This window comes from Leptonychotes weddellii, chromosome 13 (genome assembly GCF_054177405.1).
Source record: "Leptonychotes weddellii isolate Sample4059 chromosome 13, ASM5417740v2, whole genome shotgun sequence".
In the NCBI taxonomy this organism is placed as follows: domain Eukaryota; kingdom Metazoa; phylum Chordata; class Mammalia; order Carnivora; family Phocidae; genus Leptonychotes; species Leptonychotes weddellii.
In genome coordinates this window covers 54,523,849-54,549,835 of record NC_138381.1, presented here as the reverse complement: position 1 = coordinate 54,549,835, position 25,987 = coordinate 54,523,849, and the positions used below count along the sequence as shown (strand labels likewise).

Below are 25,987 nucleotides of genomic sequence, written 5' to 3'. Positions count from 1 at the left end.
CACTCCCGCCCTGCCACCACTTTCTGATTTGTATCATCATAGTTTAGTTTTGTCTGTTACTGCATTTCATATGCACAGAATCACACATATTTCTGTGTCTAACTTACAATGCTTTAACGTGTTTCTGAGATTCATCCTGTGGTTGCCTGTAGCAGTAGCTCCTCGTGCTTGTTGCTGTGTAGCACTCTGTTGTGTGACTGTGGTCATGCTGTGTGTCTGTTTTCCTGTTGCACAATATGCATTTTCATCTAAGCCTCATTTCCAGCTCTGTTTTAGGTTCCTACTACAGCTTTCTCTCCTTTTTCCCTCGTCAGCTTCAAATGCCTGTGTCAGTTTCTTAGTTGGTTTTCCTGGATTATGATAAACTCTGTATACACAGTTATTTCTTCAACCGAGGAAGTTTTGTTTTCTGTTACCTTTGATTGTTGACTGTGTTCCATCTATTCTCTCTTCCTTTTGAGAACCCTGGTTTCCCATTAGTTGACACTCCATTCTCTGGTCATTTATGACTGTTTTCTTTTCCCTAATTTTCATTTCTTTTTACATTTACTCTGTATTGTGGGGTAGTGGCTCAAGTGTTTATCTTCTGCATCACTGATTTTCTGTAGCATCAATTAGGCTTTTTATTGCTGCCAACATTGACTTTGATTTTATGTTCATTTATTTTTATTGAAGTTCTCCTTGTACTTCTTTATTATGGTAAAATGAGTGTGATTTTTTTTTTTTTTTGAGTGTGATATTTTTATTCTTTTTCTCTGGTTTCTACCAACTTGTATTGCATTTTTTTTTTTTTAAGACTATTTGAGAGAGAGAGCATGAGTGCATGAGTCGGGGGTGGGGCAGATGGAGAGAGAGAAGCAGACTCCCCACTGAGCAGGGAGCCCGATGTGGGGCTCAATCCCAGGACTTTGGGATCATGACCTGAGCTGAAGGCAGATGCTTAACAGGCTGAGCCGCCCAGATACCCCTAAGTTTTGTTTGTTTGTTTTTTTAATATTTACGGTATACTGTTGGCCAGAATTTTCATCTTTTCAGCGGCAACATTTTTTTGGTGCATGTACTTTATCTGATAAGTTTTGCTACTCATTAGCATTCCTCTTAGCTAGTCTTCTAGCTTGTTTCCAGCAGGTCCATAGAGCTGATTTAGACCTTCTAGTCCCATAACCGCCTTTGTATCTCTGTGTGGCTGGCACCTTGGCAGTTTTGGGATTCCTTTGAAGTTTGACATCTCAACTAAAATTTCTTTATTTCCACGTGTTCATTTTTTTTTTTAGCGGAGGAGGAGTAGAGGGAGAGGGAAAGAATCTTAAGCAGGCTCCACACCCGGCACAGAGCCCAACACGGGGCTCGATCTCACAACCCTGAGATCCTGACCTTAGCCTAAATCAAGAGTTGGGACACTTAACTGACTGAGCCACTCAGGCATTCCTATTTCCCAGTGTTCTTACAGTTCACGTCTCATTATTTGGGGTAATACACCCAAATGCATTGTTCCTTTCAATCAAAACTAGACTAGGGATGCCTGGGTGGCTTAGTCAGTTAAGTATCTGCCATTGGCTCAGGTCATGATCTCATCATGATCTCAGGGTCCTGGGATGGAGCTCCACATCAGGCTCCCTGCTGAGCAGGGAGTCTGCTTCTCCCTCTCGCTCTGCCCCTCCTCCCTGCTTTTGCTCTCTCTCTTGTGCTCTCACTTGTTCTCTCTCTCGCTCTCTCAAATAAATAAATAAATATCGTTTAAAAAAAAAAAGGAACTAGACTAATAACAGCGCATCACCCCAGTAACCCAGAACTTTTTTCATGTTGTATTATGGTATCTCTGTGTGTATGTGTGTGTGTGTGTGTAAGTATGTGCATGCATATAGGAACCCATGTGGGTGCATGTCATGCAGAAGCTAAAATAGGCCTGAAGCAATTTGGTTAATATTCTGTCTCCACTGGTTAGAAATACACTAACTATAGTTTTTTGTCAATACCACTGTCTTGATTTGGGGCTTTTTAAAAATCCGAAATTAAAAATGGGATTTTCTCTGTGTTTGTTGCCCAGCTTAGTATTCAGAACTTTGTGCAAAAAAAAGGGATGGGGTAAAATTCAATCAAATAAGAGCTAACTGAAATGAAATGGCACAGTGTGCATGCAGTAGGACAGCAGTTGTTCCTGTCCGGTATGACTTTGCCATTCTCTTTGGGCGGTGCTTCCTTTTTTCTCTCCTTATGTCGGGCTGGGCTGGCCCTGGGATGGGTATTGGCCAACAACATGGCGTGTGTATTAGGTAGATGTGGAATCTTACTATATTTATTGCTTTCTAATCTTTTTTCTTTAATGTCATGAACATCTTTCTGAGTCAAAGGATAGTACTTAACAGTATGATTTAAAGTACCTGAGTAGTGTTTTATTGTATGTTTGTGCCATAATTTCCATAGCCTAATTTCTCTTTATGTGTTCAAGATATATCCTTTTGGCAGAGTCTTTATAATTAGCATTGATTTTTTTTTTTTCCTTAGGATTAATTCCTAGATGTAGAATGTTTGAGTCAAAGTGTTTTGGTATGCATTGCTTAATCGCTTAGTCAAAAGTCGTCCCACATCTTATTCCACTCAGCAGTGTATGACTGATCCCATTTCTTTGAACTTACGTACATGATTCTTTTTTTTCATCTGTGCTCTTTGAGGGCAGGAACTTTTGAATGCTTGGTTCATTGCTTTATATCAGGTATTCGATAAATGTTTATCAAATGAATACCTAACATTGTTATGCAACTATATATGAAATTTATTAATGAAAATGCCACAGTTTTTTTTTTTTTTTTACAATAGTTTACCAGGTGCTTTATTCAATGGGAATATGATTTACAATTTTAGATTAAAAGTCCATGGTTGAGTTACCATATATGGCAGCTAGAGCAGAGACTATAGATTAACAAGCTTGTAGGCAAGCAGAAATGGCTTTTTGTTAGTGTAGATAATGTTAGATAAAGGAATGGAAAACTAATCAACAAGATGTTCTCCCTTTCAGGTGTGCTTTAGAGTCTTTTGGTTCAGCAGCTCATCAGAAGCCCCCCTGTGAGAGTGAGTCGTCTCAATTGGTGTGTCCACAAGCTAGTGTGAGTAGGTTGACTTACATGTCTGAACAAGAGAGCTCCTATCCTACTACGGCCTCAGATCATGGCCTTGAGGGCTGCAAGGTGGGCAGCATTTCTGTTATTTCTTTACTAAGGCTTATGGCTTTGAAGTCAATGGTTGTAGGAGTCAGACTGAAGTTTAGGCCTGTGTAATTTCTGTTGCTGTTTTAATTTAAAATGTGTGTGTATGTGTGCATGTATGCGCGTGTGTGTTTTGATCAAATAGCTACCCTTGCTGAGTAGGCAGTAGAAGTACAACTATTTTAATCTTTCAGTCTGGTGGAGGACACTTGCCAGGCACACTGGAATGAAGTGCACTGTGATCCACCTATGCTGTGGGATTCAGAGGTAGTTAACTACAAATGTGACTGGACTTAGTGATGGTTCAACAAAGGTTATTGGGAGGGATAAGTAATATACCAAAGCCGTATTTTGTAAGACTAGTTGGCAGGGAGGAAGCAGACTAACAAATGAAGGTAAATATGGAGTTGTAAAATGCACACTGCATTTGAAGGACCCCTGGAAGTTTGGCATGGCTGCAGTGAATTTTACATGGGAAAAGGAGAAGAGGCCAAACCATGAAGAGTCTTGAATGTAAAATTTGGGAGTTCAGCGGCTCATAAGCAGGACACTGACATGATCTGTGTTGATGTTTTATTTTTTTTATTTATTTATTTGAGAGAGAAGTGAGCGCATGAGCCGGGGTGGGGTCAGGGCAAAGGGAGGGGAGAAGCAGGCTTCCCACTCAGCAAGGAGCCTGACACAGGGCTCCGGCCTAGTAACCCTGGGATCAGGACCTGAGCCAAAGGCAGACGCTTAACCCACTGAGCCACCCAGGCGCCCCTTTGTTGATGTTTTAAAAGCTCGTGGCACTAGCAGTGTGGAGGAGGCACTGAGCAGGGGCAAGATTAAAACCAGGAGACTTTGACACAAGGCTGCTGTACTCTGGCAAGAGATGGTTTGGGCTTGGATTGAGGTAGTGGCAGTGGGAGTGGGAGAGAAGCAGGTAGATCTGAGAGATTTATGTGGGAGAAGCTAGACTTGTGTGTGTTCTGTGAATATGACAGTGTTCAGTTTTTTAATGAGCTGAATATGACTGTTGTGTTCAGTACAGTCCTCCTCCACCAAGCCCTTACTAAATATATCCACTAAAGTTACTATATATATGGTGTCACATTGGACAAATCATTGAAAGCCATCTTTTTGATGATGCTGGTAAGTGTTGGGTCTCTTTGTTCTTAGCTAGTGGTTACAGGCTGAGTTGTAGAGTTAGATGGGCTATCTTCTGCTGTTTTCTGAGATAGACTATAACTTCCCCAAGCCTGTTTCTTCATCTCTAAGGAGGGACAGTGACGTGAGAACAGGGCTTGGCACCAAGAAGTTACCACTGAATACGAACTGGCTGTTATTTATTTTTGTGGATTGATTGGTTGATGATGTTTGGTAAATAACCTGGTCTTTGTTTATTAATGTCTATTTGTATTTGGTTTAAGAGAAGTTTTCAAACCAAGCGTAGAGAATAGTCCGTTTAAGTGCATCTTATATATAAATTCCATTGGTCCACCCTGCAGGGCATAGACATCACTCCTAAGGTGATGCCTTATAATGAAATGAGTATATGAACATTGAATGGGCTGTTACTTCTTACCTAAGAAAACAGAACCACATAATCTTAGACATTGGAAAAGACTTAGTGCTCATAGAAATTAGCATCTTCAAGCCTAACAGCGGTATAAACAAACAACAGGCATGGGAAAGCCTATGAGCTGTGTTGATTCTTCCTGACCTTGTGTCAATTTCATTTGAAAGCTTGCTCAGCCCCCACGCCTGTGTTATTAATTTAATTAGATTTTTATTGTACAGCTTCCAGGAAAACAATCCCTTAAATTTGAATGAAAGTACTTGTCACTGGTCCTTTGTCTGTGTAAATTTGTCAGAGATGTAATTGGTATATAGCTCCTCTTTAATCTCCTCATAATTTCTGTGAAGCAGTAACTTAACACTTTCCAACTTTTAATCTTGCGTTTCACAGCTGTAGAAAGTTGGCCTTTTGTTCAGAGAGTTAATGTGTAGATCTCTTCTTTATTTGAGATTATACCAGCATGGTTTGCGTTAGTAATAGTTTGTGGATTATATAACATTTTTTGTCACGCACAGAGTGATGTCACCAGTGAATTGAGCACCACAATTACTCAAGCCAGTCCAATTCCATCAGAGGAACAGGCTGTGGAAAAACTGAGAGAAAAAGGTCCATTTCAAAGTAGAAGTAAAGTAGCACGGTCCTATAATCAGAAAAACTCAGCTACAGACAATGTGACTGAAATGACTTCTCTGAGTAGCAGACCTGAAGATGTAAAACCTTACTTTAGGTTGAATAAAGATCTCTCCTCCAGGAGTGGAGACCTATCAGAAATCGGTACAGTAGGACTGACCTCTCACCCCAGTGAGTTGGACCAGATCAGCCTGGCTCTACTGAGCAAGTCAGGCGTCACCTGCCCACTTGTGTCAGCGATGCCACACCGGCCTGGGGCACACCAGGCATCTGTGAACAAAGGTGAGAGAGTAGCCTCTGGAGCTGCATTAACTACCGACAGTGCAGTAAGTGGCCAGACTCCTCAGCGGATGGCCCCGGGGAACCAGGGCGCCCCTCTTCCCAGCACTGTGTCTTGGGGCTCTGCTCCTGTGATGCAGAATGTGCCCACCGCACTTCCTGCGCTCTGGACTCAACATTCTTTTACCGCAGCCCCCTTTGCCCAGCAGTATTTGGGAACACTACCTTCAGCTGGAAATGCTGCTCTGCCTCAGTGCCAAGCTGGCAGCGCCACTGTCTGTGGACCCTCGGGAAGCTGTCCATACCCTGCTGCCGTAGGAGAGCACGTTCACAACTCTGTGGCCGTGGGAATTTGTCTAGGACAAAATACCGGCTCTGGATTGATGGGTCCCTCTTCCCTTTATAACCCATATTCTAATGCCTTCAATCAGAATCTTCTAAGTACAGCAAAACCTTTCCCTGTGCAGTCTGTTGGTACAAACTGTGGAACTGAACCATGGGATTCAGGAATGCTGTCAGGATTTGGTAAGATGCTTTTTCTCTGTTACTGTTTATTGCTTGCTATTATTTAAAAATTGAGTTTTCTCAAGCGAGACACAAAACAAGTTTGTTTCAAGGAGATACTGGTTGGTGTGAATTTTATTCTTAATTTTATTCTTTTTCCTAAATTGAGAACACAGACCATAATATATTGCTGTGCAAGGGTCCCTGGCATGGCCTTAGAAAAACACAAACATAAGTATGCAGGTGAAACTCCCTGATGCCTTTGTCTTCCTGTCTCTCCTGTACTCTGCACTTAGATTTCTATTATTCTGTCAACTAGGAACCGCCCAGTTTTTTAGAATTGGCTCCCTGGAGGAGTGAGTCTCCTTCCACTTTTTAAAGTCTTTTGGGGGATAACAGTTGTGAGAGACAGCACCCTTCCACCCTTATTTGCAGTGGCTGAACTGCCCCCGGATTCTTTTGCTAGATACAGCCACTCTAAGCAGAGCTGGGTGCTGTGCTTTCTCTGACACGGTGCACGTGACCGCTGGCATGCTGTCTTCTCTACCCTCTTTTTCTTCTCAAGGAAATTCCAAAGTTACTGCATAAGGATGGTGAAAAGATCGGCCTTATTAAAAAATTCTGGGTAGATGTGCAAACCTTGAAAGTTAGAGCCCTCTGTAAGTTTCTTATTCGGTTAGGTAGTGGCTTATATTTGTGGTAGAAAAAAGGAAGAGATTACTAATAGGCAGTAACATCGAAGAATTAATTAGCTGCAGATTGTGGGTTTGATCAATTGCATGTGTTCTTCCTGGGCTGGATACAACAGAAAAACATTGTTGGCCTGTGCTGAGGCTTATACAATGTCAAGGACTCCTTAAGACCCAGGGCACTTCATACCATAGGTCTTGGGTGTCACAGGTAGTCTTCTATAAAAATTTCCATTTACCCACTTGTGCTTTTAATCAGGTGTTTGATATAACTTGCATTTGACCATGCTTTCTCTTTACCCAGGGAAGGTAAGAGTACCTGAGGAATTGAAGTTTCCTCATGCTTGCTGTGTTGGCATTGCTTCACAGACCTTCCTCAGTGTGCTTAATCCAACTGACCGCTGGCTACAGGTCAGCATTGGGGTTCTCACCGTTAGTGTTAATGGTGAAAAGGTAAGCTTTCTGTGTCTTTCTCCTTTGACTTAGAAATCGCATTGTGACTAATGCTGGATCTCTCTCTAGTACTTCCTTTTGTACAGGGGAGTCTGTCCCCCCAATCTTCGCACAGAATCATTGCAATGGTACACGAGAAAATAACATTATATCTTTTTCTTAGCCTCCCCCCCTTTTGTTGTAGTCCATCCAGTGTACTGAAAGCTCTGATTTCCACTATTTGTTGGTTTTGTTAAATGTGATTGAATATAAGTTACTGTCATTTATCAAAAAAGTTACTCTTAGGACCTATACCTTCATTCAGTAAGTGGAGTCTTTTTGACTAATTTATCTGATCACGTTCTTACATGATCTTTTTAAATATCTGGAAATACAATTTTAACATTAACTCTTACAGCAAGGGTCTCTCACATGATCAGGTAGAGGTGCTAAAATACACTATTCTAAATCTCCTTTCATGGTTACAATGACCTATGTGGACACGAGTGAGCAGGGAGGGTGGTGGGAAGTACGGTCAGCAACTCCTGTCTTGGAATGTCCTGGTTTTACCACTGCAGTTTGCAGACGAGCGTTGGTGGATGAGTTTACTTTCCCTCTTACCTCCTGGTAATAACCCTTATTTACCTGGGAAAGTAAGATTATGTCTGCTCTCCCCCTGCCCTTTTCCTAGCCTTTCTTCTCTGATCCTGAGGTTAGATGGAAAGTATGTGATTGGAGGAAAGCGTTAAGGGTGAGAGGTGAGCTTGGAGGCCCTTTTAGGGGCATTTAGGAGCTAGTGTTGCCTCTGGACGTGGGAGTAGAAAAGAATGCCCTTGTGTACAGTGAGGAGGGAGGGTTTGAAGTGAGTCATAATCATGCACTTGGAGGCCTGATTAGGAACTTGGAGGTCAGTCTAATCCCCCTGATTGTGCAGCCGCAAAAACCCGTCCTGGATGACATGTGGGGTGCCAGAGTACTGTTTCCAGGGGCTCTTTCAGTGGAAGTGAGAGTGTAGATAGCTGTGTTTACTTTAAAACAGACCAGACACACATTCAACTTAGCTTTGTAAGTCTTCGTAATTTTGGCTAATTGTACTTTATAGATAATGAGTTCTAAGACTTGGATATTTTGGAAGAGCAATAAATTTTTGGAGTTGATAGTTTAGGAAGAAAGGGATCTTAAACTAGTTGATCCTAATTCTTGATTTTCCTTGTGAAGCCATTTCTTAATGAACTGTATGGCTTTTTTTTTTTTTTTAAAGGTAGATCTTTCAGTATATCCTTGTTTAGTCTTCAAGAATAAAGTCATCGTAAGACCTCATGCCACAGAAGAGATAAAAGTACTTTTCATACCATCCGATCCTGGGATTTTCAGATGTATATTCAGTGTTGCTTCTTGGCCATTTTCAGCGGATGCTGAGACCATAGCACAAGCAGAAGCCTTGGCAAGCCGAGTCATTCTCACGGCTGTTGCCGAGACCCCTGTGATCGAGGTAACTACTTTAAGCAGGTCTTTGTCATGCCTGGCATTTGAATGGAGGCTGTTTAACCTTAGAAGTAATACTTGAGAAAAATGAATATGTGGGTAAATATGCCACAGAGTTACTTTCACGCTAACCATTGATTCTTAATATCTTCTTATTTTAGAATTTAAAATTATTTCTATTATTTTACAGAAGCACAGGTAAACTTGCTAGATATGGGTGTTAGTTTGAGATGTTCTGAAGTCACTAGACATATTGGGTTGTTTATTTTAAAGGAAACTAAGAAATGTAACTAGATCAGTGTTTATCCCTGGTGCTGTATGTAAACGTTGGATGTTATATTAGCCTTTTTAAATTTTTTTATTTTTAACTTTTTTTTAAAGATTTATTTATTTAAGTAATCTCTATACCCAGTGTGGGGCTCAGACTCACAACCCCTGAGTTCAAGAGTTTCATGCTCCACCAACTGAGCCAGTCACCAACTGCCCCATATTAGCCTTTTAAATATCACTTTAAGAAACAATACTGTAAGTGGTTAGGTAGGGGAAATCTTGTGTATATGTATATAGGGAAAATAAGAACAGCTGCCCTATGTTACACAAATGAGTGTTCAGTGACCACATCACATTACACTAGAGTGTAAGCTGTTTGGGGGTGCAGGACGGGTGTTTCTTGTTCACTTCCAGAATAGTGCTTGGCGCATAGTAGGGGCTCAAGTAATAGTTGTTGAACTATTGATTCAAATAGAAAGTGGAAATGGTAATATTTCTAAATGTATATGGTTTTTGAAATCTTGTATTACATACTACATATATGTGTACCAAGACCAGTGAATATAGTCAGTTAGCTATTTCATCCATATTGTTAAAGGTTTATGTATTAAGTCTGGCCAAAGAAGACTTTGGGTCGTTTCTTGGGGAAATTGGATGGTTATGCATTTTAAAGTATATTTATAGTTTCTTGGGGATTTTTTTTTTTGAGATTTTATTTATTTTTAGAGAGAGAGAGAGAGAGAGCACATGCACGAGTGGGGGGATGGAGGAAGGGAGAGGGAGAGAATCTCAGGTGTAGACTCTGCTGAGTGCAGAGCCTGATGTGGGGCTTCATCTCACGACCCTGAGATCATGACCTGAGCCGAAACCAAGAGTTGGATGCTTAACTGACTGAGCCACCCACGTGCCCTTAAAGTACATTTATTATTTCCAGACGTGTTGGAAATGTTTCAGCTGCCTCTCTGCATCGCATCCCCCACATTGGATTCAGAATAAGGGTTGGGGAGGGGGAGAAGGAGTGAGAGAACCCATAGTGTAGTATGTGTTCGATTTATGTTAATGTTTCTTGTGTGCTTGAAAAGAATGGCTCTTCTTTCTCTTGAGTGCAGAATTCTTTCACATATCCTTTAACTCTGATTTATTACTATGTGGTTCTAGTCTTCTGTATCATTACTACTGTTTCTGTGTGCTTAGTGTTTTGGCCTCTGAGAGGGGTGTTTATGGATTTGTCTCTTTCTCCTTACGATTCTTCTATTGATTTTTGTCTTGGGTATTCTGAGCTCTGTTGTTATGTGCGTTTAGACTCAAGATCATTTTATCTTCTAAGTGAAATTGTTCCTTTTTAAAGTAACAATTCTCGGGATGCCTGGGTGGCTCAGTCCTTAAGCGGCTGCCTTCGGCTCAGGTCATGATCCCAGAGTCCTGGAATCAAGCCTCGCATCGGGCTCCCTGCTCCACGGGAAGCCTGCTTCTCCCTCTCCCACTCCCCCTGCTTGTGTTCCCTCTCTCGCTGTGTCTCTCTCTGTCAAATAAATAAATAAATAAAATCTTAAAAAAAAAAATAAATTTAAAAAAATGAAGTAACAATTCTCTTTCATCCTTTTGTATTAGTTTGGAAGTTACACATTTCTATTTCCCATTTTATTCAAACTGGTTACTCAGGTATAAAATTAGTTAAGAGCTCTGTTCTAGCCCAAACAACTCAAAAAGCTTCTAGCCCAAACAACTCAAAAAGTGGCAGTCATAGTGTTGATCTTTACCTTCTGTAATATCTTTGACTAATACTTTAGTCCCAGATGGTTTTAAAACCCCAACATTGAACTTTTTTTAACAGATTGATCAAGCTATTTATACGTTTTTTTTTGCTCACCATCTTTTCTTGAATCTTCTATTTTTATCTTTTTCACGAACTCTATTATCTGTATTTAAAACGTACTTTTTTTTTTTTTTTTAAGATTTTATTTATTCATTTGAGACACAGAGATAGAGAGACAGACCATGAGCAGGGAGAGAGGCAGAGGGAGAGGGAGAAGCAGGCTCCTTGCTGAGCCAGGAGCCAGATGTGGGGCTCGATCCCAGGACCCTGGGATCATGACCCGAGCCAAAGGCAGACACTTAACCATCTGAGCTACCCAGGCGCCCCTAAAATTTACTTATTTTATAATTAATCCAGATTATTTCAGTTCTTCAGGTGCTGATTTCTTCTGCTAGTTTTGCTAGGTCTTCCTGCTTACTTTCTTCATATGGTTTCTAATTTTTGAATTGACAATTTAAATTTTTTATTTTTATTTATTTTTTAAAAGATTTTATTTATTTAGCTGTCAGAGATTGAGAGAGAGAGAGAGCACAAGCAGGGGGAGCGGCAGGCAGAGGGAGAAGCAGGCTACTTGCTGAGCAGGGAGCCTGATGCGGGACTTGATCCCAGGACCCTGGGATCATGACCTGAGCCGAAGGCAGACGCTTAACCGACTGAGCCACGCAAGCATCCCTGATAATTTATATTTTTTAAATGTGAGTTAACATCATGGAGGCTGTTCTTTGCTATATAGAAATCCCATGTGTCCTGGTTTTTCAGAGTGTCCATGGAGAGCACTCTGTATAAATGCTGAGGGCACTAAAGGTTTCAGTGATTTTCAGTTTGGAGCTCCCATGCCTAGTGTGGTGTAGCCCTGGGGTTTTACTTTCCTACAAATGATCTTCTAACACCCACCCATCTCTGGACAAACTTCCCTATTATCACCTCAGATGTGTAAAAAGAATTTTTCCAGGTCCCTTTTCATAAAAAGGGCACTTCTTTGAATTTCTGCATTTGATGCAGGGACTTCAAATTCCATTCCAGCCTCACCCGGCCCACAGCAAGCTCAGGGTCCTACCTTCTCTTCTCAGGAGGGTGTTGAAGCTCAGCTACCTTAGGAATGGGTTGATCACAGACTTTCATGGACCACCATGGAAGTCAGCTCCCATTTGCCAGTCTGTTTTTGATTTCCTTTTATATTTGACCAGGCTAAAGGAATGTATCTATATTTTAAATATTATCCAACATTTCTACGTGTGTGGGTGTGAGGGGTCTGTGTTCGGTTGTTCTCCAGTGTTTAAAGAAGTCATCTGTCACGATGACAGGCACTCATTTTACACTTTTGATATGTCTGTTTTGATATCATTTTAAACATTTTCAGTTTTGTCAGAAATTTGGACTAAATCTGAAAATGCCAACATATATTTTGATGGGAATTGAGAAGTTAAAATTGTATAATAATAGAGCTCATAGCTCATTGAAAGGAAGCTTATATGTTGTATAAAATTGTCAGTTTGTCTTAAGATCTAACAGTCTTTTCAGAGTAGCAACAACAAATGTATTGCTTTGTTCTCTAGTTTATATTTGGATACATAGACTACCTCAAAAAAAGAATTTAACATTTATTTTTGTAGAAAATAGCAGTTGTAAATGGTCTAGGGAAACAGGTAAATTTACATTTAATGCTGACTCTGGCTGTAAAGAGCAGTGATATGAATATAAGCTGTGGTATTTATTGATTTATTGCTTTTTAGAAATCAGTCTTTTCTTTCATAATTAGGTAGAAACAGAAAAGAAAGATGTTCTTGATTTTGGCGACTTGACTTACGGTGGCTGGAAAGCTCTGCCATTAAAATTGATAAACAGGACTCATGCCGCTGTGCCAATCAGACTTGTTATTAGTGCTGTAAGTACTAACATACAGTAAGAAACTTTACAGAGCACATTGATTTGGAATTGTAGACACTCCTAGTATCATTCTTGATTAATTTTTCTTCTGGAAGTACATTTTTTTGTTAAGGATTCTGTCAACAAATTTAACATCACACCAACATTGTACTGTTGGCTTTATTGAAACCGATTCTTCTATTTCTGAACAGAATGCCATAGCCTGGCGCTGCTTCACGTTTTCCAAGGCACCCGTCCATGCTTCTTTGAAAGCAGCTCCATATGCTGACGTGATTGCTCAGCTGGCAGCTCCTTCTGTGGTCAACCACATGATGCCTGCTAGCTATGATGGGCAGGTAAGCTGGGGGATTGAAGGACTGCTTAGAATTGAAGAGGAAGGTAGGTTTCCAAACGACTTATCTTTCTTTTTTTTTTTTTTAAAGATTTTATTTATTTATTTGAGAGAGAGCACATGAGAGGGGGGAGGGTCAGAGGGAGAAGCAGACTCCCTGCCGAGCCCGATGTGGGACTCGATCCTGGGACTCCAGGATCATGACCTGAGCCAAAGGCAGTCGCTTAACCAACTGAGCTACCCAGGCGCCCACGACTTATCTTTCATTAAGACTTAAATCTTAATGCTAGTGTAAATTTATTTTATTTTATTTTACAGGATCCAGAATTTCTGATAATTTGGGTTCTTTTCCATGGTCCAAAGAAACAGATCACTTCTTCAGGTATCATACATATGTTTTTTGGGAATTGCTTTACTCTGTAGCTAAATAAACCACAAAGTTGAGGCATATTTCCTCCATCAGTAAATGTGAATACTTTGAGTAATTTGTCAAATATTTTGTGTTGTTTTTAAAATGGGGCAGAGAGCATGCATGCTGTTTTGGGTCAAACCCATGTTTGGGTAACCCCAGCGAGTACCACTGAAAACCTTTTGGGATCTTTTCTGTTCACTGATTTTATCACATCTACCAGTTGGATGTTTTCTTTCTTTTTCTCCTTTCCCCTCCACTCATTTCTATTCCTCTTTGAATTCTTTAAATTGCTTAGAATTTCTTGTGACCCCTGAGGGTATAGTGTTGGGCCACTTGAGGCATTTAGAATTAAATAACTCTCTGGTCTCTGAACTAAAAGAATCAACTTTTGTAGAGATTTTAGATTCAGCAGAAGAGTTCTTGGCAAGAGTCGATATAGAAGTTGATAGCCCAAACCCTACCCCAGTCATTAAAAGTATTGGTCTTCAAGCAAGAACAGGAATAGCTAGGATACATGCTCCAAAAGACTTACAGGTACCCTAAACTCTTCTCTTTGCCACGATTTTATGTTCAGGTTGATTTCATTCTAATTGTGACAGTATTTAAAATGTTGGTTTTACCCCATCCTCTAGACTATGCATTTGTTTGCCAGTATGGCTTCCTCAACAAAGCAGCACTTACCTTTGAAAAATGCGGGGAATATTGACGTTTACTTAGATATCAAGGTAAGAATTTGTGTCAGAATGCTATGACATAGTATTTCCTCAGACTGTGAGACTCTGAGTATCTCCTCACATTCTGAAGGTTGCTCAGCTGCCTCCCTTGGCAGAGTGCCATGGGGATCAAACAGAAGAACCTGTGTGAGTGCTTTAAAAGCTGGGGGTTACACTAGTGTGAAATAGATGGTAGGGTACTTTAACTTTGACCTCTGATGTTTTATGTGTAAGAACCAAGTTCTAGATTAGTCCCTGAAAAATGTGTGTGTTATCCTGTGGATAGGTGGAATTGGAGGAGAGTGATCACATAGTAGACGTTATTTCTGAGATGTGTGGGTGAGCAGGAGGGTATTAGCAACGGGGATGTCATGGGATGTCATGGGATGGGAGATGAAGTTTGTTATGGAAGAGGAAGTACCCTTTCCAAGAGAAAAAGACAAGGTGGGGCAGTGACAGACAAGGCAGAAGGGAAAAATAACCTATCAGAGTAAATGAAAAATGAGAGTAACTGAGTAAGAGCCGTATTTGCCTAAGTTGGCATTTAGTTATAATTGTATAAATATTTAGATCCCAGATCAAGGAAGTCACTTTTCAGTGGATCCAGAGAATCTATTCCTTAAACCTGGAGAGGAACGCGAAGTTATAGTCACATTTACTCCAAAGGACTCCCAAGCCTGTGAGGAAAGGTAATATAAAATTATTTATAATAACAAGTTATACTCTTCCCTCAAAATAGCCAGTGTGCTTCAGTCCACAGCTTGAGTGATAGAGTACATGTTTTATCTTACCTAATAGATAATATAGCTCTGTTTAACCTCTTTTTGCCTCAGATTTTCTTCTTTTTGTTTACTAAAACTCTCCTTTAAACCCAGCTGACTAGAAATTAAGAAATTACTATTTTCAGGTATATTCTGACAAAAGCAATAATAAAATGTCAATCTTGATGTTTCTCATTAACCTTTCCACGCTCTCCAAGGAAGCCATTGCCAGTTGTTAAAGTTTAAGATGCTTCCCCACACACCCCCCACCCCCACCCCCACCCCTTCTCCAGGCTTGTAACATTTTGGTGCCCAAATCATAAGTGGTCAGAGCACTGTTGTCATTAGTATTTGAACTTGCTTGGTGAACAGAGCTTAGAAGCATGGTGTCCTGAGACACACATGGCCTGCCCTCCACCTGGGTTATAGAATGCCTTAGTGTGCTCAGTCCGCTCCTGTGACTTTACGGACAAGAGCTGGTCTGCACCGATGCGAATACTTGTGCCTGGAACGCGTGCCCGCAACTTCACTGGGTTAACTCTTCCATCTAGGAAGCTTTTCTCAACTCCTTCCAGACTTCTCATAAATAGTAGTTGGTAAGATTCCTGTGGCCCCGTGAACTTCCCCTCTCCCGTTACGTCGATGGTATTATGACTGTCTCTTTCCTTGTGTGTATTCTTCTTTGTAATATAAGCTCTAAGGGTGGGAATGTCATTGTATCCTCAGCGCCCAGTTCAGTCTCTTGGGACAAAGGAAGCCTGTGGGGAATAGATGCCAATAGAACTGAATTCTGGACATTCACCTCAGATGGCTTTCTTTCTTAGGATCTTAAAAATATTTGTGCAGCCATTTGGACCTCAGTATGAAGTGGTGTTAAAAGGTGAAGTAGTTTCTTCAGGAAACAAACCTCTGACGCCTGGCTCTCGCTGCTTAGCTGCTCCATCGATGTTGTCCAACAAGCAGTTTCTGGCCTGGGGGGGTGTCCCTCTTGGTAGAACACGGTAAGTATGCATGTAGCAACCTTTGGATGTGAAGATTCTGCTGTCATCACCTAGTTGGTCTCTGGTGTGGTAGTTAGGACCATGTTAGTGCTTTCAGAGTTGAAGTAAAGCTGTGTTATGTTCCCATCGTGAACTTGGTTGTTTTAGTTAAAATTTTCACCTCTGCAATCCAAAAAAATAAGTTAAGGTTTTCTTAGGCTCTTTTCTGTGCTGATTACCAAATTTAGGCAATTAAGAGTTTCTCTGTTCCTTCTCTGGAAAGCCCTATGGAAAGGTGGGAAGAAACAATAATCGGACACCTTGCATTCTGCTTAAGGAGTTTACAGAGTAGTTGGTGAATACCTTGTACTTTAAAGAGTATAAGGAGTCTTTAATAGAGCAGATCTGTTCTGTCATAGTTTAATGTGAATTACATCTTGAACCTTATTTTTATGTGCACTTTGATTATACATTTTGAATATGAACTCTGAGTTAATAAATTGGCATATAATATATAGTATGGTAATATTTTTTCCCTTCATAAGCTTAGCAACATAGCTAAAATTTTTTTGCCAACCTCAAATATGCCAATTAATAATCTAGTAGTTATGAAACCTCAGTGTTTCCTCTATTTTGCATTTTTGTGTTTGTGTTTGACCTAAATGTTTTACCCATACATTTCTTTGGCACCTGAGCAATAAGAAACTTCTGGCTGAATCTGTACTATAGGTACTTCTTTAAAATTATAGTTTTGTCAGTGCAAAAAGAATCTGATTGAACCTCCTTACTTTATAGAGTTCATACATCTGCTTGACCATCCATGTAATCATATGTACCTTGTCTTGTTCTGAAAGCAGCTTTCAGAAAGACACAGTAAGATAAAAACAGTTGAGGGCTGACTGCTGTGGGAAAATGAGACATGGTCACCATAAAGGTAGTGCCCAAAGGCTCACCTGTAGACCCTGTACCCTTGCCTTGATGTGGGTCTTGTGCTTGGTTCTGACTCTTCCCCCATCATCCTGAAACAAGTCAGAGTGTTCAAAGGTTAAGAACAAACCAGTTACTGCGTGAGCGAGTATAGCTGTTCCTGCTACAGACTTTAGAAAGATGTTTCTTCCAGGGTCCTTTTAAAGAGAAATCCATACAATATAGTGAGTCTCAGAGTAAGACAACTTCACAGTAAATACTCCTATCAGGATGCTCCCCCTTTGAGGTGCTCAGTCCAGTCTGGACGCGTCACATGTGAACACTCAGCTAATAGCGTTTTCTGGGTACTGAAGCATGTGGTGGCTTGATTGAGACAGCTTAGGCCCCTAGAAGAATGGTGGGCTGTGTGTCCTTTAAGCAGCTCTCAGTAAAGATTCGCTCAGCTAGACCTTTGAAAAATCCTGAATGGCAGGGGGTTTGAGGTATTGTGCCCTCTTTAGTAGCTCCTGTGTTGTTAGTTAAGCTTTTTGCAGCCAGTTAGGATGGAATACACATTGAAAGGAAGGGCTGAACAAAGGCATATTCCTGTGTAGGTTTTTCCAGCTCTATACAGTTGAACCTGAACAGTGTCTATATGCCATATTTTTCCTGGAAACATTGATTTGTGGTCTGCTCCAATACATGTACAAATAGTGATTGAGACCTTGAAGTTCTGTGCTCTGGAAGGTGGCTGAAATAACTTAGCTGTTCAGATCAGCCATTGATGTCTAAGTGAAAGGAAGAGGAAAATCACTTTCCAGTATACCCTGGCAACAAGTATCTTGTGCTACTCCTTTGTAAGGATGTTGCAGCAGAGTTTATGATAAAGTGGTGTGCTCTCTGCTTATAAAGAGATCTTCCTATTTTCTGTCCATTAAAAATGTCCTATGAAACAGTCAGAGGCTGTGACCCAGTGCATGCTGGGAGAGGACTCAGAAACAGGGTGGGGGATGCTGGTGCCTACTAGGTGCCCTTCCAATGTGGTACTTGCCTATTCTCTGCCTGTCTTTATGGAAGAAGGTGCTTCTTAAAAACGGAGATTTGAAGTAAGCTCTTCTAGAGTAAAGAAAAAATTAATATATAATGTGGGGGGGGCAGTGGACACGTCACATGTGACGTGTCATTGAGTAATGGGTTTTGCCTCAGTTATAGATAGAAATGATAATAAATTAAAATTATATTTTCTCAGGATAAAGTGGTCCAAATGAAGTGGTACTTCATTCTGATGTTTTTGGATTTTTGAAGTTCTGCATTTTTCCATATATTCATTCACTCATTCTAGTTTCTCATAAGTCTGCATATGTAGTTTGGCTATTTGTTGCTTAGGTTTTAGTATTTTTTTCTTATTAATTTATGTGGACCCAAATAATAATGAAGTTAACCCTTTTTATTTTGTATAGTTCCTTTTTAAAACTAGAAACTGAACCCCCCCCACCCAAATTGGTAGCTCTACTACTTGAAAATGATAACCACATTTCTTTAAAAACAGATAAAATATAAAAGCTTTTAAAGAATTATTTTTTCGGTAAATCTTTCCCAGTCAGTGTTCCTATGAATGCTTTTCCCGGGTCTGCTGATAGCGGAGGTCTTACATTTTATTCTGAGGTTAAGCTCAGCAACCTTTCCCCTTTATCCCAAGTTGGACAAGACATAGGCCACAGTTTAAATAATGTAACTGTCAATATTCAGAATTTGAATACAATGGAGATTTACTCATGATTTCCTATTCTCCCAATGAAGATAGGATTCATATATTTTCAAAGATTGAAGGATTGTTTTTTACCACCAGCCAGCTGTTATTCATAAGTCTATTGTACTTGCATATTATAACTTTTTTAAAAGTATGGTTAATTCAGTGTACCGTTTAAAAGACCAATTTGTGCAAATGAGGCTCTTAGAGTGAAAAATCTAAGCAATGTGCCTGGGACTCCTTGTTGCCATGAAAGGTAGGAATTCAAGCTAAGCATGGTATTGACTTAGAGACTTAATGAATTTGTTAATGTGGATTTTCATTTGATTGTTTTACAAGACAGATAAGACTTATATGTATAGTATAAATAAGGTCGGCTAAGGAGCTATAATAGGAGAATGATTAAACCAAAGAGTTTCTCTGACAAGGTGAATATGTTTTGAGTATGTTTTCAGAAATGTGGAATCCTAGGACTGTGGAGATACCTTTCCAGGCTGCTAATAAAATGGCATATGTAATCCAGTCCATCTCTAAACATTGCAGTCAGTTTTAATTGGCTTTGGTTTTATAGTTGTAGCAATATCCACAGAGGAAAACTACATTTACAATGTGTAATTGTTCCTAGGCTTCAGAAGCTAGCTTTACGAAATAATTGTACATCTACAACCCAGCATCTGCGACTGCTCATTAGAGGACAAGACCAGGACTGCTTTCAGGTTCGTAGAGTGCATGGTGCTGTTTCATGTTCTTTTAGACCACTTACATATGCAGACCGTTGTGTCTTCGTCTTTGAAGCTTTGGGTTGATGGTAGTTTTATTTGGGCTCCTCCTTTGTTGTATGCAGTGATTGTTTTTAAATTGTAGCTTCAGCATACTTTTGGTTCAGAAGAACGACTAACCAGTAACTGTGAGATTAGAATGCGTCCAGAAGAAGACATTCACATCTCTGTGTTATTTGCACCTACTCGATTATCTTGTATGTTGGCTAAACTTGAAATTAAACAACTGGGAATTCACTCACAACCGGGCATTAAGTTCACGGTAAGATGATTTTATTGCTTTTTTTTCCTCCCATGAAGTTTCTTACATCTTGTAACTATTAGTTTAATATTGGTAAATTATGTATACTCTACTTTTTGTAAGTCAGAATAGGTGATTGCCTTTTACAAACAAGTTAGGGAGTAATTAATGTACTTTGTACAAGTGTTGTGTTATAAAAGTAGTCTCCATAGTATTACTGTAGGAAACCGTTTCTTCTCATGCCTTTAAGGTTCATTTCAGCTTGAGAATTTTGAAATATACCCATCTTTACAGTAACACATTTTTTGGTAAAACCAGATCAAACTGTTTAAGATACTTTCCAAGTAAATTTTATTCTTTCAATTCAGCAAAATACCTGTTGACACCATTTACTAGACTCTGTTCCAGAACTAGGGATACAATGACGAGAGCTTTTTATATTTTGTTTCTTCCCATCATAATTTTCAAAAGGATTTGAACTCATTTCTTTAGATACATTTAGAGTAGTGAGAGATAAAAGTGGTAAATCATTGAGAAAAGGAAAAAAGGACAGGGTGGTCAAACACACACTCCATAAAAGTGCATACCTTAAAACTGCATGGTTTTTGGCTGTGGGGCTGGAACTAAAATGTTGGTCCATTTTCTAGTGTTAGAGAAGGAATGTAATGAATTACAAGATTAGCAGTGCTTAAAAGGTTGAGGTTTTGTTTGTTTGTTTGAGAGAGAGAGAAAAGGGAGGGGGAATGGGAGGAGGGGCAGAGGGAGAGGGAGAAAGAATCCCAACATGGGGCTTGATCTCATGACCTTGAGATCATGACCTGAGCTGAAATCAAGAGTTGGACGCTTAACTGACTGAGCTACCCAAGCACCCCTGAAACGTTTTTTGTTATTTTTTTTTTTTAACAGTAGATCTTTATGGCAAATCTAGCTTTTTTTGATGCTGAAGCTTGACATTGTGGAGCTCTTCACTTGGCCCCATGAGCTGTGGTGGGCAAAATTGTTTAAAGATGTAAGTGGTCAGGTGCCTGGCCAGCTCAGTCAGTAGAGCATGTGACTCTTGATCTTGGGATTCTGAGTTTTAGACCCACGTTGGGGGTAGGGTATACTTAATTTAAAAAAAAAAAGGATCTAAGTGGTCGTCTTTAGGAAGAACATCCTTCCACGTGAGCCGAGGACACAGTGCCAAAGTACAACATATCCTGATGGTCTGGTTTCAAGTAAGAATCAAGTGGTTTGTGGAGAGGACTAGATGGGCTGTGTCTTTCAGACTATCCTGAATATATTTCCATTAGTTTCAGGTTGACTAGCCAAGATGTTTAAGATTATTCTTTTTTTTTTTTTTTTTTAAGATTTTATTTATTTGACAGAGAGCACAAGTAGGCAGAGTGGCAGGCAGAGGGAGAGGGAGAAGCAGGCTCTCCGCTGAGCAGGGAGCCGGATGTGGGGCTCGATCCCAGGACCCCAGGATCATGACCTGAGCCGAAGGCAGCCACTTAACCGACTGAGTCACCCAGGCGCCCCTAAGATTATTCTTAAGTAAGAATTTCTGGAGAACTAATAATTCCCTGGTGGCTTAGGGCAGGACCATTTGTTTTGACAGTCACCAAGCAGAAGTTCAGGCTGATGTCCTCTTAAGACAAACCAGGATCCTAGTGGGAGTCCTGCCTATGTAGCTTCCACCTGTCCTTTCAGAGGTGGCCTGAATGGGGACCTGAAGTGTACAGATGAATATGGCCTTTATCTCACAAGAAGGCTTGGACCACCAGCACTGCTGTATGTTGTAGAGATGAGGAACTGGTACAGTGGTGGAAGAGCACTGGGAGCAGCCCTGCTTCTGTTCTTCACACTCACTCCGGATCAGTCTCCACTTGCTCGTGCTTTACTCACTTATTAAATATTACCTTCCTGGTTTGGTTCTGAGAAACTAGTGAAACTATACTTTGTGTACCATAAAACATTGTGGGACTGCAATAAAGACACATTTATTGCATGCTGAGTATATGCCAGGCACTACTCTTAATCATCACTACATGGATTATCACACTTTATCTTCAAACAACTAAGATCATACCACTGTCTCCATGCTACACATAGGGAAGCAAACCTAGAGAGGGGCTTGCCATGGTGGTGCATCTTACATGGCAGTACGTGGTTCAGGGTTCAAATTCAGACTACCTGACGGCAAAGCCCATTTTTATCTATTATGCAGGCTCTAGGTGTTCATACTACTTCTGTTTTCCAGTCCCTTAGAGCAGGAGTTCTCAACCAGAGGCTGTTTTACCCTCCAGGGGACTTTTGGCAATAAGTGGACACATTTTTGGTTGTAACTGCGGGTGGGGAAAAGGGTGCTCCTGGCATCTAGTGAGTAGAAGCCAGGGATGCACATAAACTCCCTGCAAGGTGCAGGATGGCCCCCACCCCAAGGAATGATGTAGCTCAAGATGTCCATAGTGCGAGGTTAAGAAAACTGCTCTAGGGCAGTAGTTCTTCCTCTTGAATCTTGGGATCTATTAGCATTGGTCAGAGTTTATTTCATTTAATCATTCTTTTTCTTAACCTTTTACTCAGCAGTTATTTGTGATTCCTTAGGCTTTGAAATACAGGAAGAATACTTACATTGAGTGTTTTCAAAAACAAACTTTTCCCATTTTCTAGTTTCATACATAAAATTTACTTGGAAGTTTCTGTGGGAAGAGAAATTAGAAACAGTTTTGGTTTTCAAAACTACCAAGAGCTCACTCTGAATGAGGAGGGATTTGTAGGAGCTTCAGATCTGAAGCACTTTAAAATGCTGCCAATCTGTACTCATTTTGGCACACGAATACCAATTTATGAGGTCCCTAAATTTAATTTTTCAAAACGTTATTTTAAGTATATAACACAACTCAAAATAAGCTATTGACGTTTTCAAGTTTGCAAGGCATTCTTTGAAACATTTTATTTTTCAAAAGATTTTATTTATTAGAGAGAGAGAGCATGAACGGGGGGGAAGGGGCAGAGGGAGAGGGTGAAGCAGACTCCCCTCTGAGCAGGGAGCTTGATACGGGGCTCGATCCCACAACCGTGAGACCATGGTCTGAGCAGATGGCAGACGTTTAACCACCTGAGCCACCAGGTGCCCCTGGAACACAGTTTAATAATTAGGAATGATAGATCATTTTGAAAGGAGTGCATTTTTTTAAGATTATTTTGTTTAAAGATTTTATTTATTTATTTGACAGAAAGTACAAGCAGGGGGAGCAACAGAGGGAGAGGGAGAAGCAGACTCCCTGCTGAGCAGGGAGCCCGACTGGGGGCTCAGTCCCAGGACCCTGAGATCATGACCTGAGCCAAAGGCAGACGTTTAACCAGACTGAACCACCCAGGCGCCCCTATTTATTTATTTTAGAGAGAGCATGAGTGCGTGAGTTGGGGGAGGGAGCGGGAGGGAGAATCTCAGGCAGACTCCCCGCTGAGCTCGGAGCTTCCTCCCAGGATCCTGAGATCATGACCTGAGCCAAAATCAAGAGTTGGATGTTTAACCGACTGAGCCACCCAGGTACCCCTTAAAGGAGTGCATTTTAAAGGATATGGAAAGTTTGTTTTCTAGCAGCATATCTGTTTTCCTACATTTTTATTTATAGACTTTATTCTCTGAATCCTTGTTTTCTGGTAGTGCTGAACCCTGTGGAAGCAGCCTGGCTTGGAGACAGCACCCACTGGCCCTTAAAGTCTGCCTCCAGTCTGCACTCTGGCTACCAGGGAGCCTGTCCTCTGAGAGTTGTTTGAGTTCTTGGCTTCTGTTTGGTCCCTTTGGCACACTTCTTTCTCATCTGATAGATCAAAAGCTAATAGGATTATAGAACAATAGATTTTGTTTCACCAACACATTTCATTTTCAAAATTGAGAATAATTGGGAAGTTGGAAGAATTATATGGTGAACCCTCACATACCCTACCACATAGATTCTACAGTTAACATTTTGCTCTGTTTAATCACATATCTCACCATCCATCAATTTGTCTCTTTTTTTATGCAATTCAAAGTAAATTACAAACATCAGTATATTTCACCCTAAACATTAGCTTCTTAAGCAAGTTTATCTATATTAATCTTTTATTCCTTAATCATCTAAGCTTGGCTTGTATAACAATGAAATAATTTAGCATATTGGAAGGTAAATAATTTTGCAACTCTTTGATTTGTTTTTGTCCTAAGAGAAGTTCTTTAATATGATGCTGGATTGGGGCACCTGGGTGGCTCAGTCGTTAGGCATCTGCCTTCGGCTTGGGTCATGATCTCAGGGTCCTGGGATTGAGCCCCCACATAGGGCTCCCTGCTCGGCGGGAAGCCTGCTTCTCCTCTCCGACTCCCCCTGCTTGTGTTCCCTCTCTCGCTGTGTCTCTCTCTGTCAAATAAATAAAATCTTAAAAAAAAAGAAAAAAGAAAAAAAAATATGCTGGACTGGAAGTGGGGTAATTAGCCAAAGTACACAAAGAATAATAATTGTATTAAATCTGTATGGGTTTTTTTTTCTGGCTATAATTTAATCTTCTGCTTTCTGCTTACATAAAAATAATTTTGGATGTATATATTTTCTGCTTTTAGATACCTTTGTCTGGATATGGAGGAACAAGTAATCTTATTTTGGAAGATGTTAAAAAGTTATCTGACAGCTACATGGTAACAGTGAATGACTTAGTACCTGGCAAAGAAAGTAGAATTGTTTTTTCTGTTCATAACACTGGCTCTCGGGCAGCTTTTGTTAAAGCAATAGGTTTTAAGGATTCTCAGAAAAAAGTTTTGCTGGATCCTAAAGTATTAAGGATTCTTCCAGATAAATTTGTGCTCAAAGAAAAAACACGAGAAGTAAGTATAAGTCTCTGCACTAAAAATATGAACTCATTTTTAGGTTAAATTAAGGATTATGTATTTTATAGCTAAAAACTAGTATTTGAAAGTAATAAAGGAATGGAAATACCTGATCTTAGAAACGCTGTCATTATGCATCCATGTCTATTGACTGTTTAGGCTCATATGGTAGTTAATTCACAATGAAATGACTTAAGAAAAATATTTAATATTCACTCCTGATTTTTTTCCTTGGCATCAGGATGTTACCATAATATATAATCCATCAGACAGAGAGAGCAATTATATAACCACAACAGAACTGTCAACTGTATACTTCTTTGGTGGTGATGAAATTTCGAGGCAGCAGTATCGAAGGTAGGTTACTTATCTTAGATGATGTTGGAAACTCTTCCGTAGAAATAATGAAGGTTTAAAAATGGTTTGGGATTTGAAAGTTATAAAACATGCTCAGCTACTTATTAGTAAACCGGTGGATGAAAAATCTTGGTAAAATTTGTATAGCTGACAGTCCGCCATGATGTGAGGAAGAAATGCATGTAGGAAACCCATCTGCCATATTTGCATTGTGCCTTCTTTTCTAGACAGATGTATTATGCCTCTTCTCCTTTATGCAAATAGGTACCTCAGACTTCATAATAGGACGATCTTCCTAATGATGGTAGGTCAATTTTAGAAAAGATTTAAGAACTACTGAAAGAATATATTGTGTATAAACACACCTGACTTATTTGTAGTATTTCTGGGAATGTTGTGAATTATTTGAAAGGATTAAGTTGTATTTAGAAATGTGTAGGGTGTTTAACTTGGTTACTTAACGCCATGTGCTTCTAGAAAATTTGGTACTTCTAAATAATAGTTTAATACACAAAAATGTCAAATTTAGACATTTAGATTTAGGTGTGATTTAAGCATAGGTAACTTTCTTGTATGTTGAATTCAGAGTTCTTGTATTATAAAATTTTGTTTCCTAGCCTGCAGGGCCTGAATATAAAATAAGTGAAGCTCAGGACATTTCATCTGTCAGTAGGAAACCATTCGCTCCCACTAGGGGAGGCTTATATGCATTTACCAGTATTTCCTTCTTCCAACCCTTTGTGCTCTGCTGTGTTTTATTCTGATACATAATTTAGGAGATTGTTTTATTTTTAATCTGTTGAGGATTGTTGGAACATTTAAAAAGAGACTTGAATGACAGGTTGCTACATGATGTTAGAATAGACCCAATGTAAAGAGCTCAACTTTGAACCTGCTTTTGTTTCTCAGTTAAGTATTTTAAGATACAGAAACTGGCATTTGGAGAAATTAAATTACCAGGTTTGGGTTTATTTTTCCCCCTTTCTCTCTACTGGGATATAGAAATCAGCATATTGTTTTAGAACTCCTCTTTGCCATATATATATAGTAATGAGATTTCTTTTGTTTGTGAACATCTGAGTATTACAGAGAAATTTACATTTCCGTTCTCTAACCTCAGAGATTCTTTTTTTTTTTTTTCTTCTTCTT

At 39.9% G+C, this 25,987-nt stretch overlaps 1 protein-coding gene across 3 annotated transcripts in view; it reads left to right on the top strand.

Moving 5' to 3' along the window:
- Positions 1 to 25,987, top strand: part of CEP192 (centrosomal protein 192) — a 135,395-nt gene that overhangs the window by 78,262 nt on the left and 31,146 nt on the right. For all 3 annotated transcript variants that reach the window (XM_081802585.1, XM_081802584.1, XM_081802583.1), the window contains 15 exons: positions 3,017 to 3,185; positions 5,280 to 6,198; positions 7,171 to 7,319; positions 8,560 to 8,790; positions 12,629 to 12,754; positions 12,948 to 13,091; positions 13,406 to 13,469; positions 13,894 to 14,033; positions 14,132 to 14,224; positions 14,783 to 14,901; positions 15,798 to 15,974; positions 19,235 to 19,325; positions 19,474 to 19,650; positions 24,218 to 24,478; positions 24,723 to 24,838. In XM_081802585.1, the coding sequence (XP_081658711.1) occupies positions 3,017 to 3,185; positions 5,280 to 6,198; positions 7,171 to 7,319; positions 8,560 to 8,790; positions 12,629 to 12,754; positions 12,948 to 13,091; positions 13,406 to 13,469; positions 13,894 to 14,033; positions 14,132 to 14,224; positions 14,783 to 14,901; positions 15,798 to 15,974; positions 19,235 to 19,325; positions 19,474 to 19,650; positions 24,218 to 24,478; positions 24,723 to 24,838 (2,976 nt within the window). The remainder of the gene's footprint in view (positions 1 to 3,016; positions 3,186 to 5,279; positions 6,199 to 7,170; positions 7,320 to 8,559; positions 8,791 to 12,628; positions 12,755 to 12,947; positions 13,092 to 13,405; positions 13,470 to 13,893; positions 14,034 to 14,131; positions 14,225 to 14,782; positions 14,902 to 15,797; positions 15,975 to 19,234; positions 19,326 to 19,473; positions 19,651 to 24,217; positions 24,479 to 24,722; positions 24,839 to 25,987) is intronic.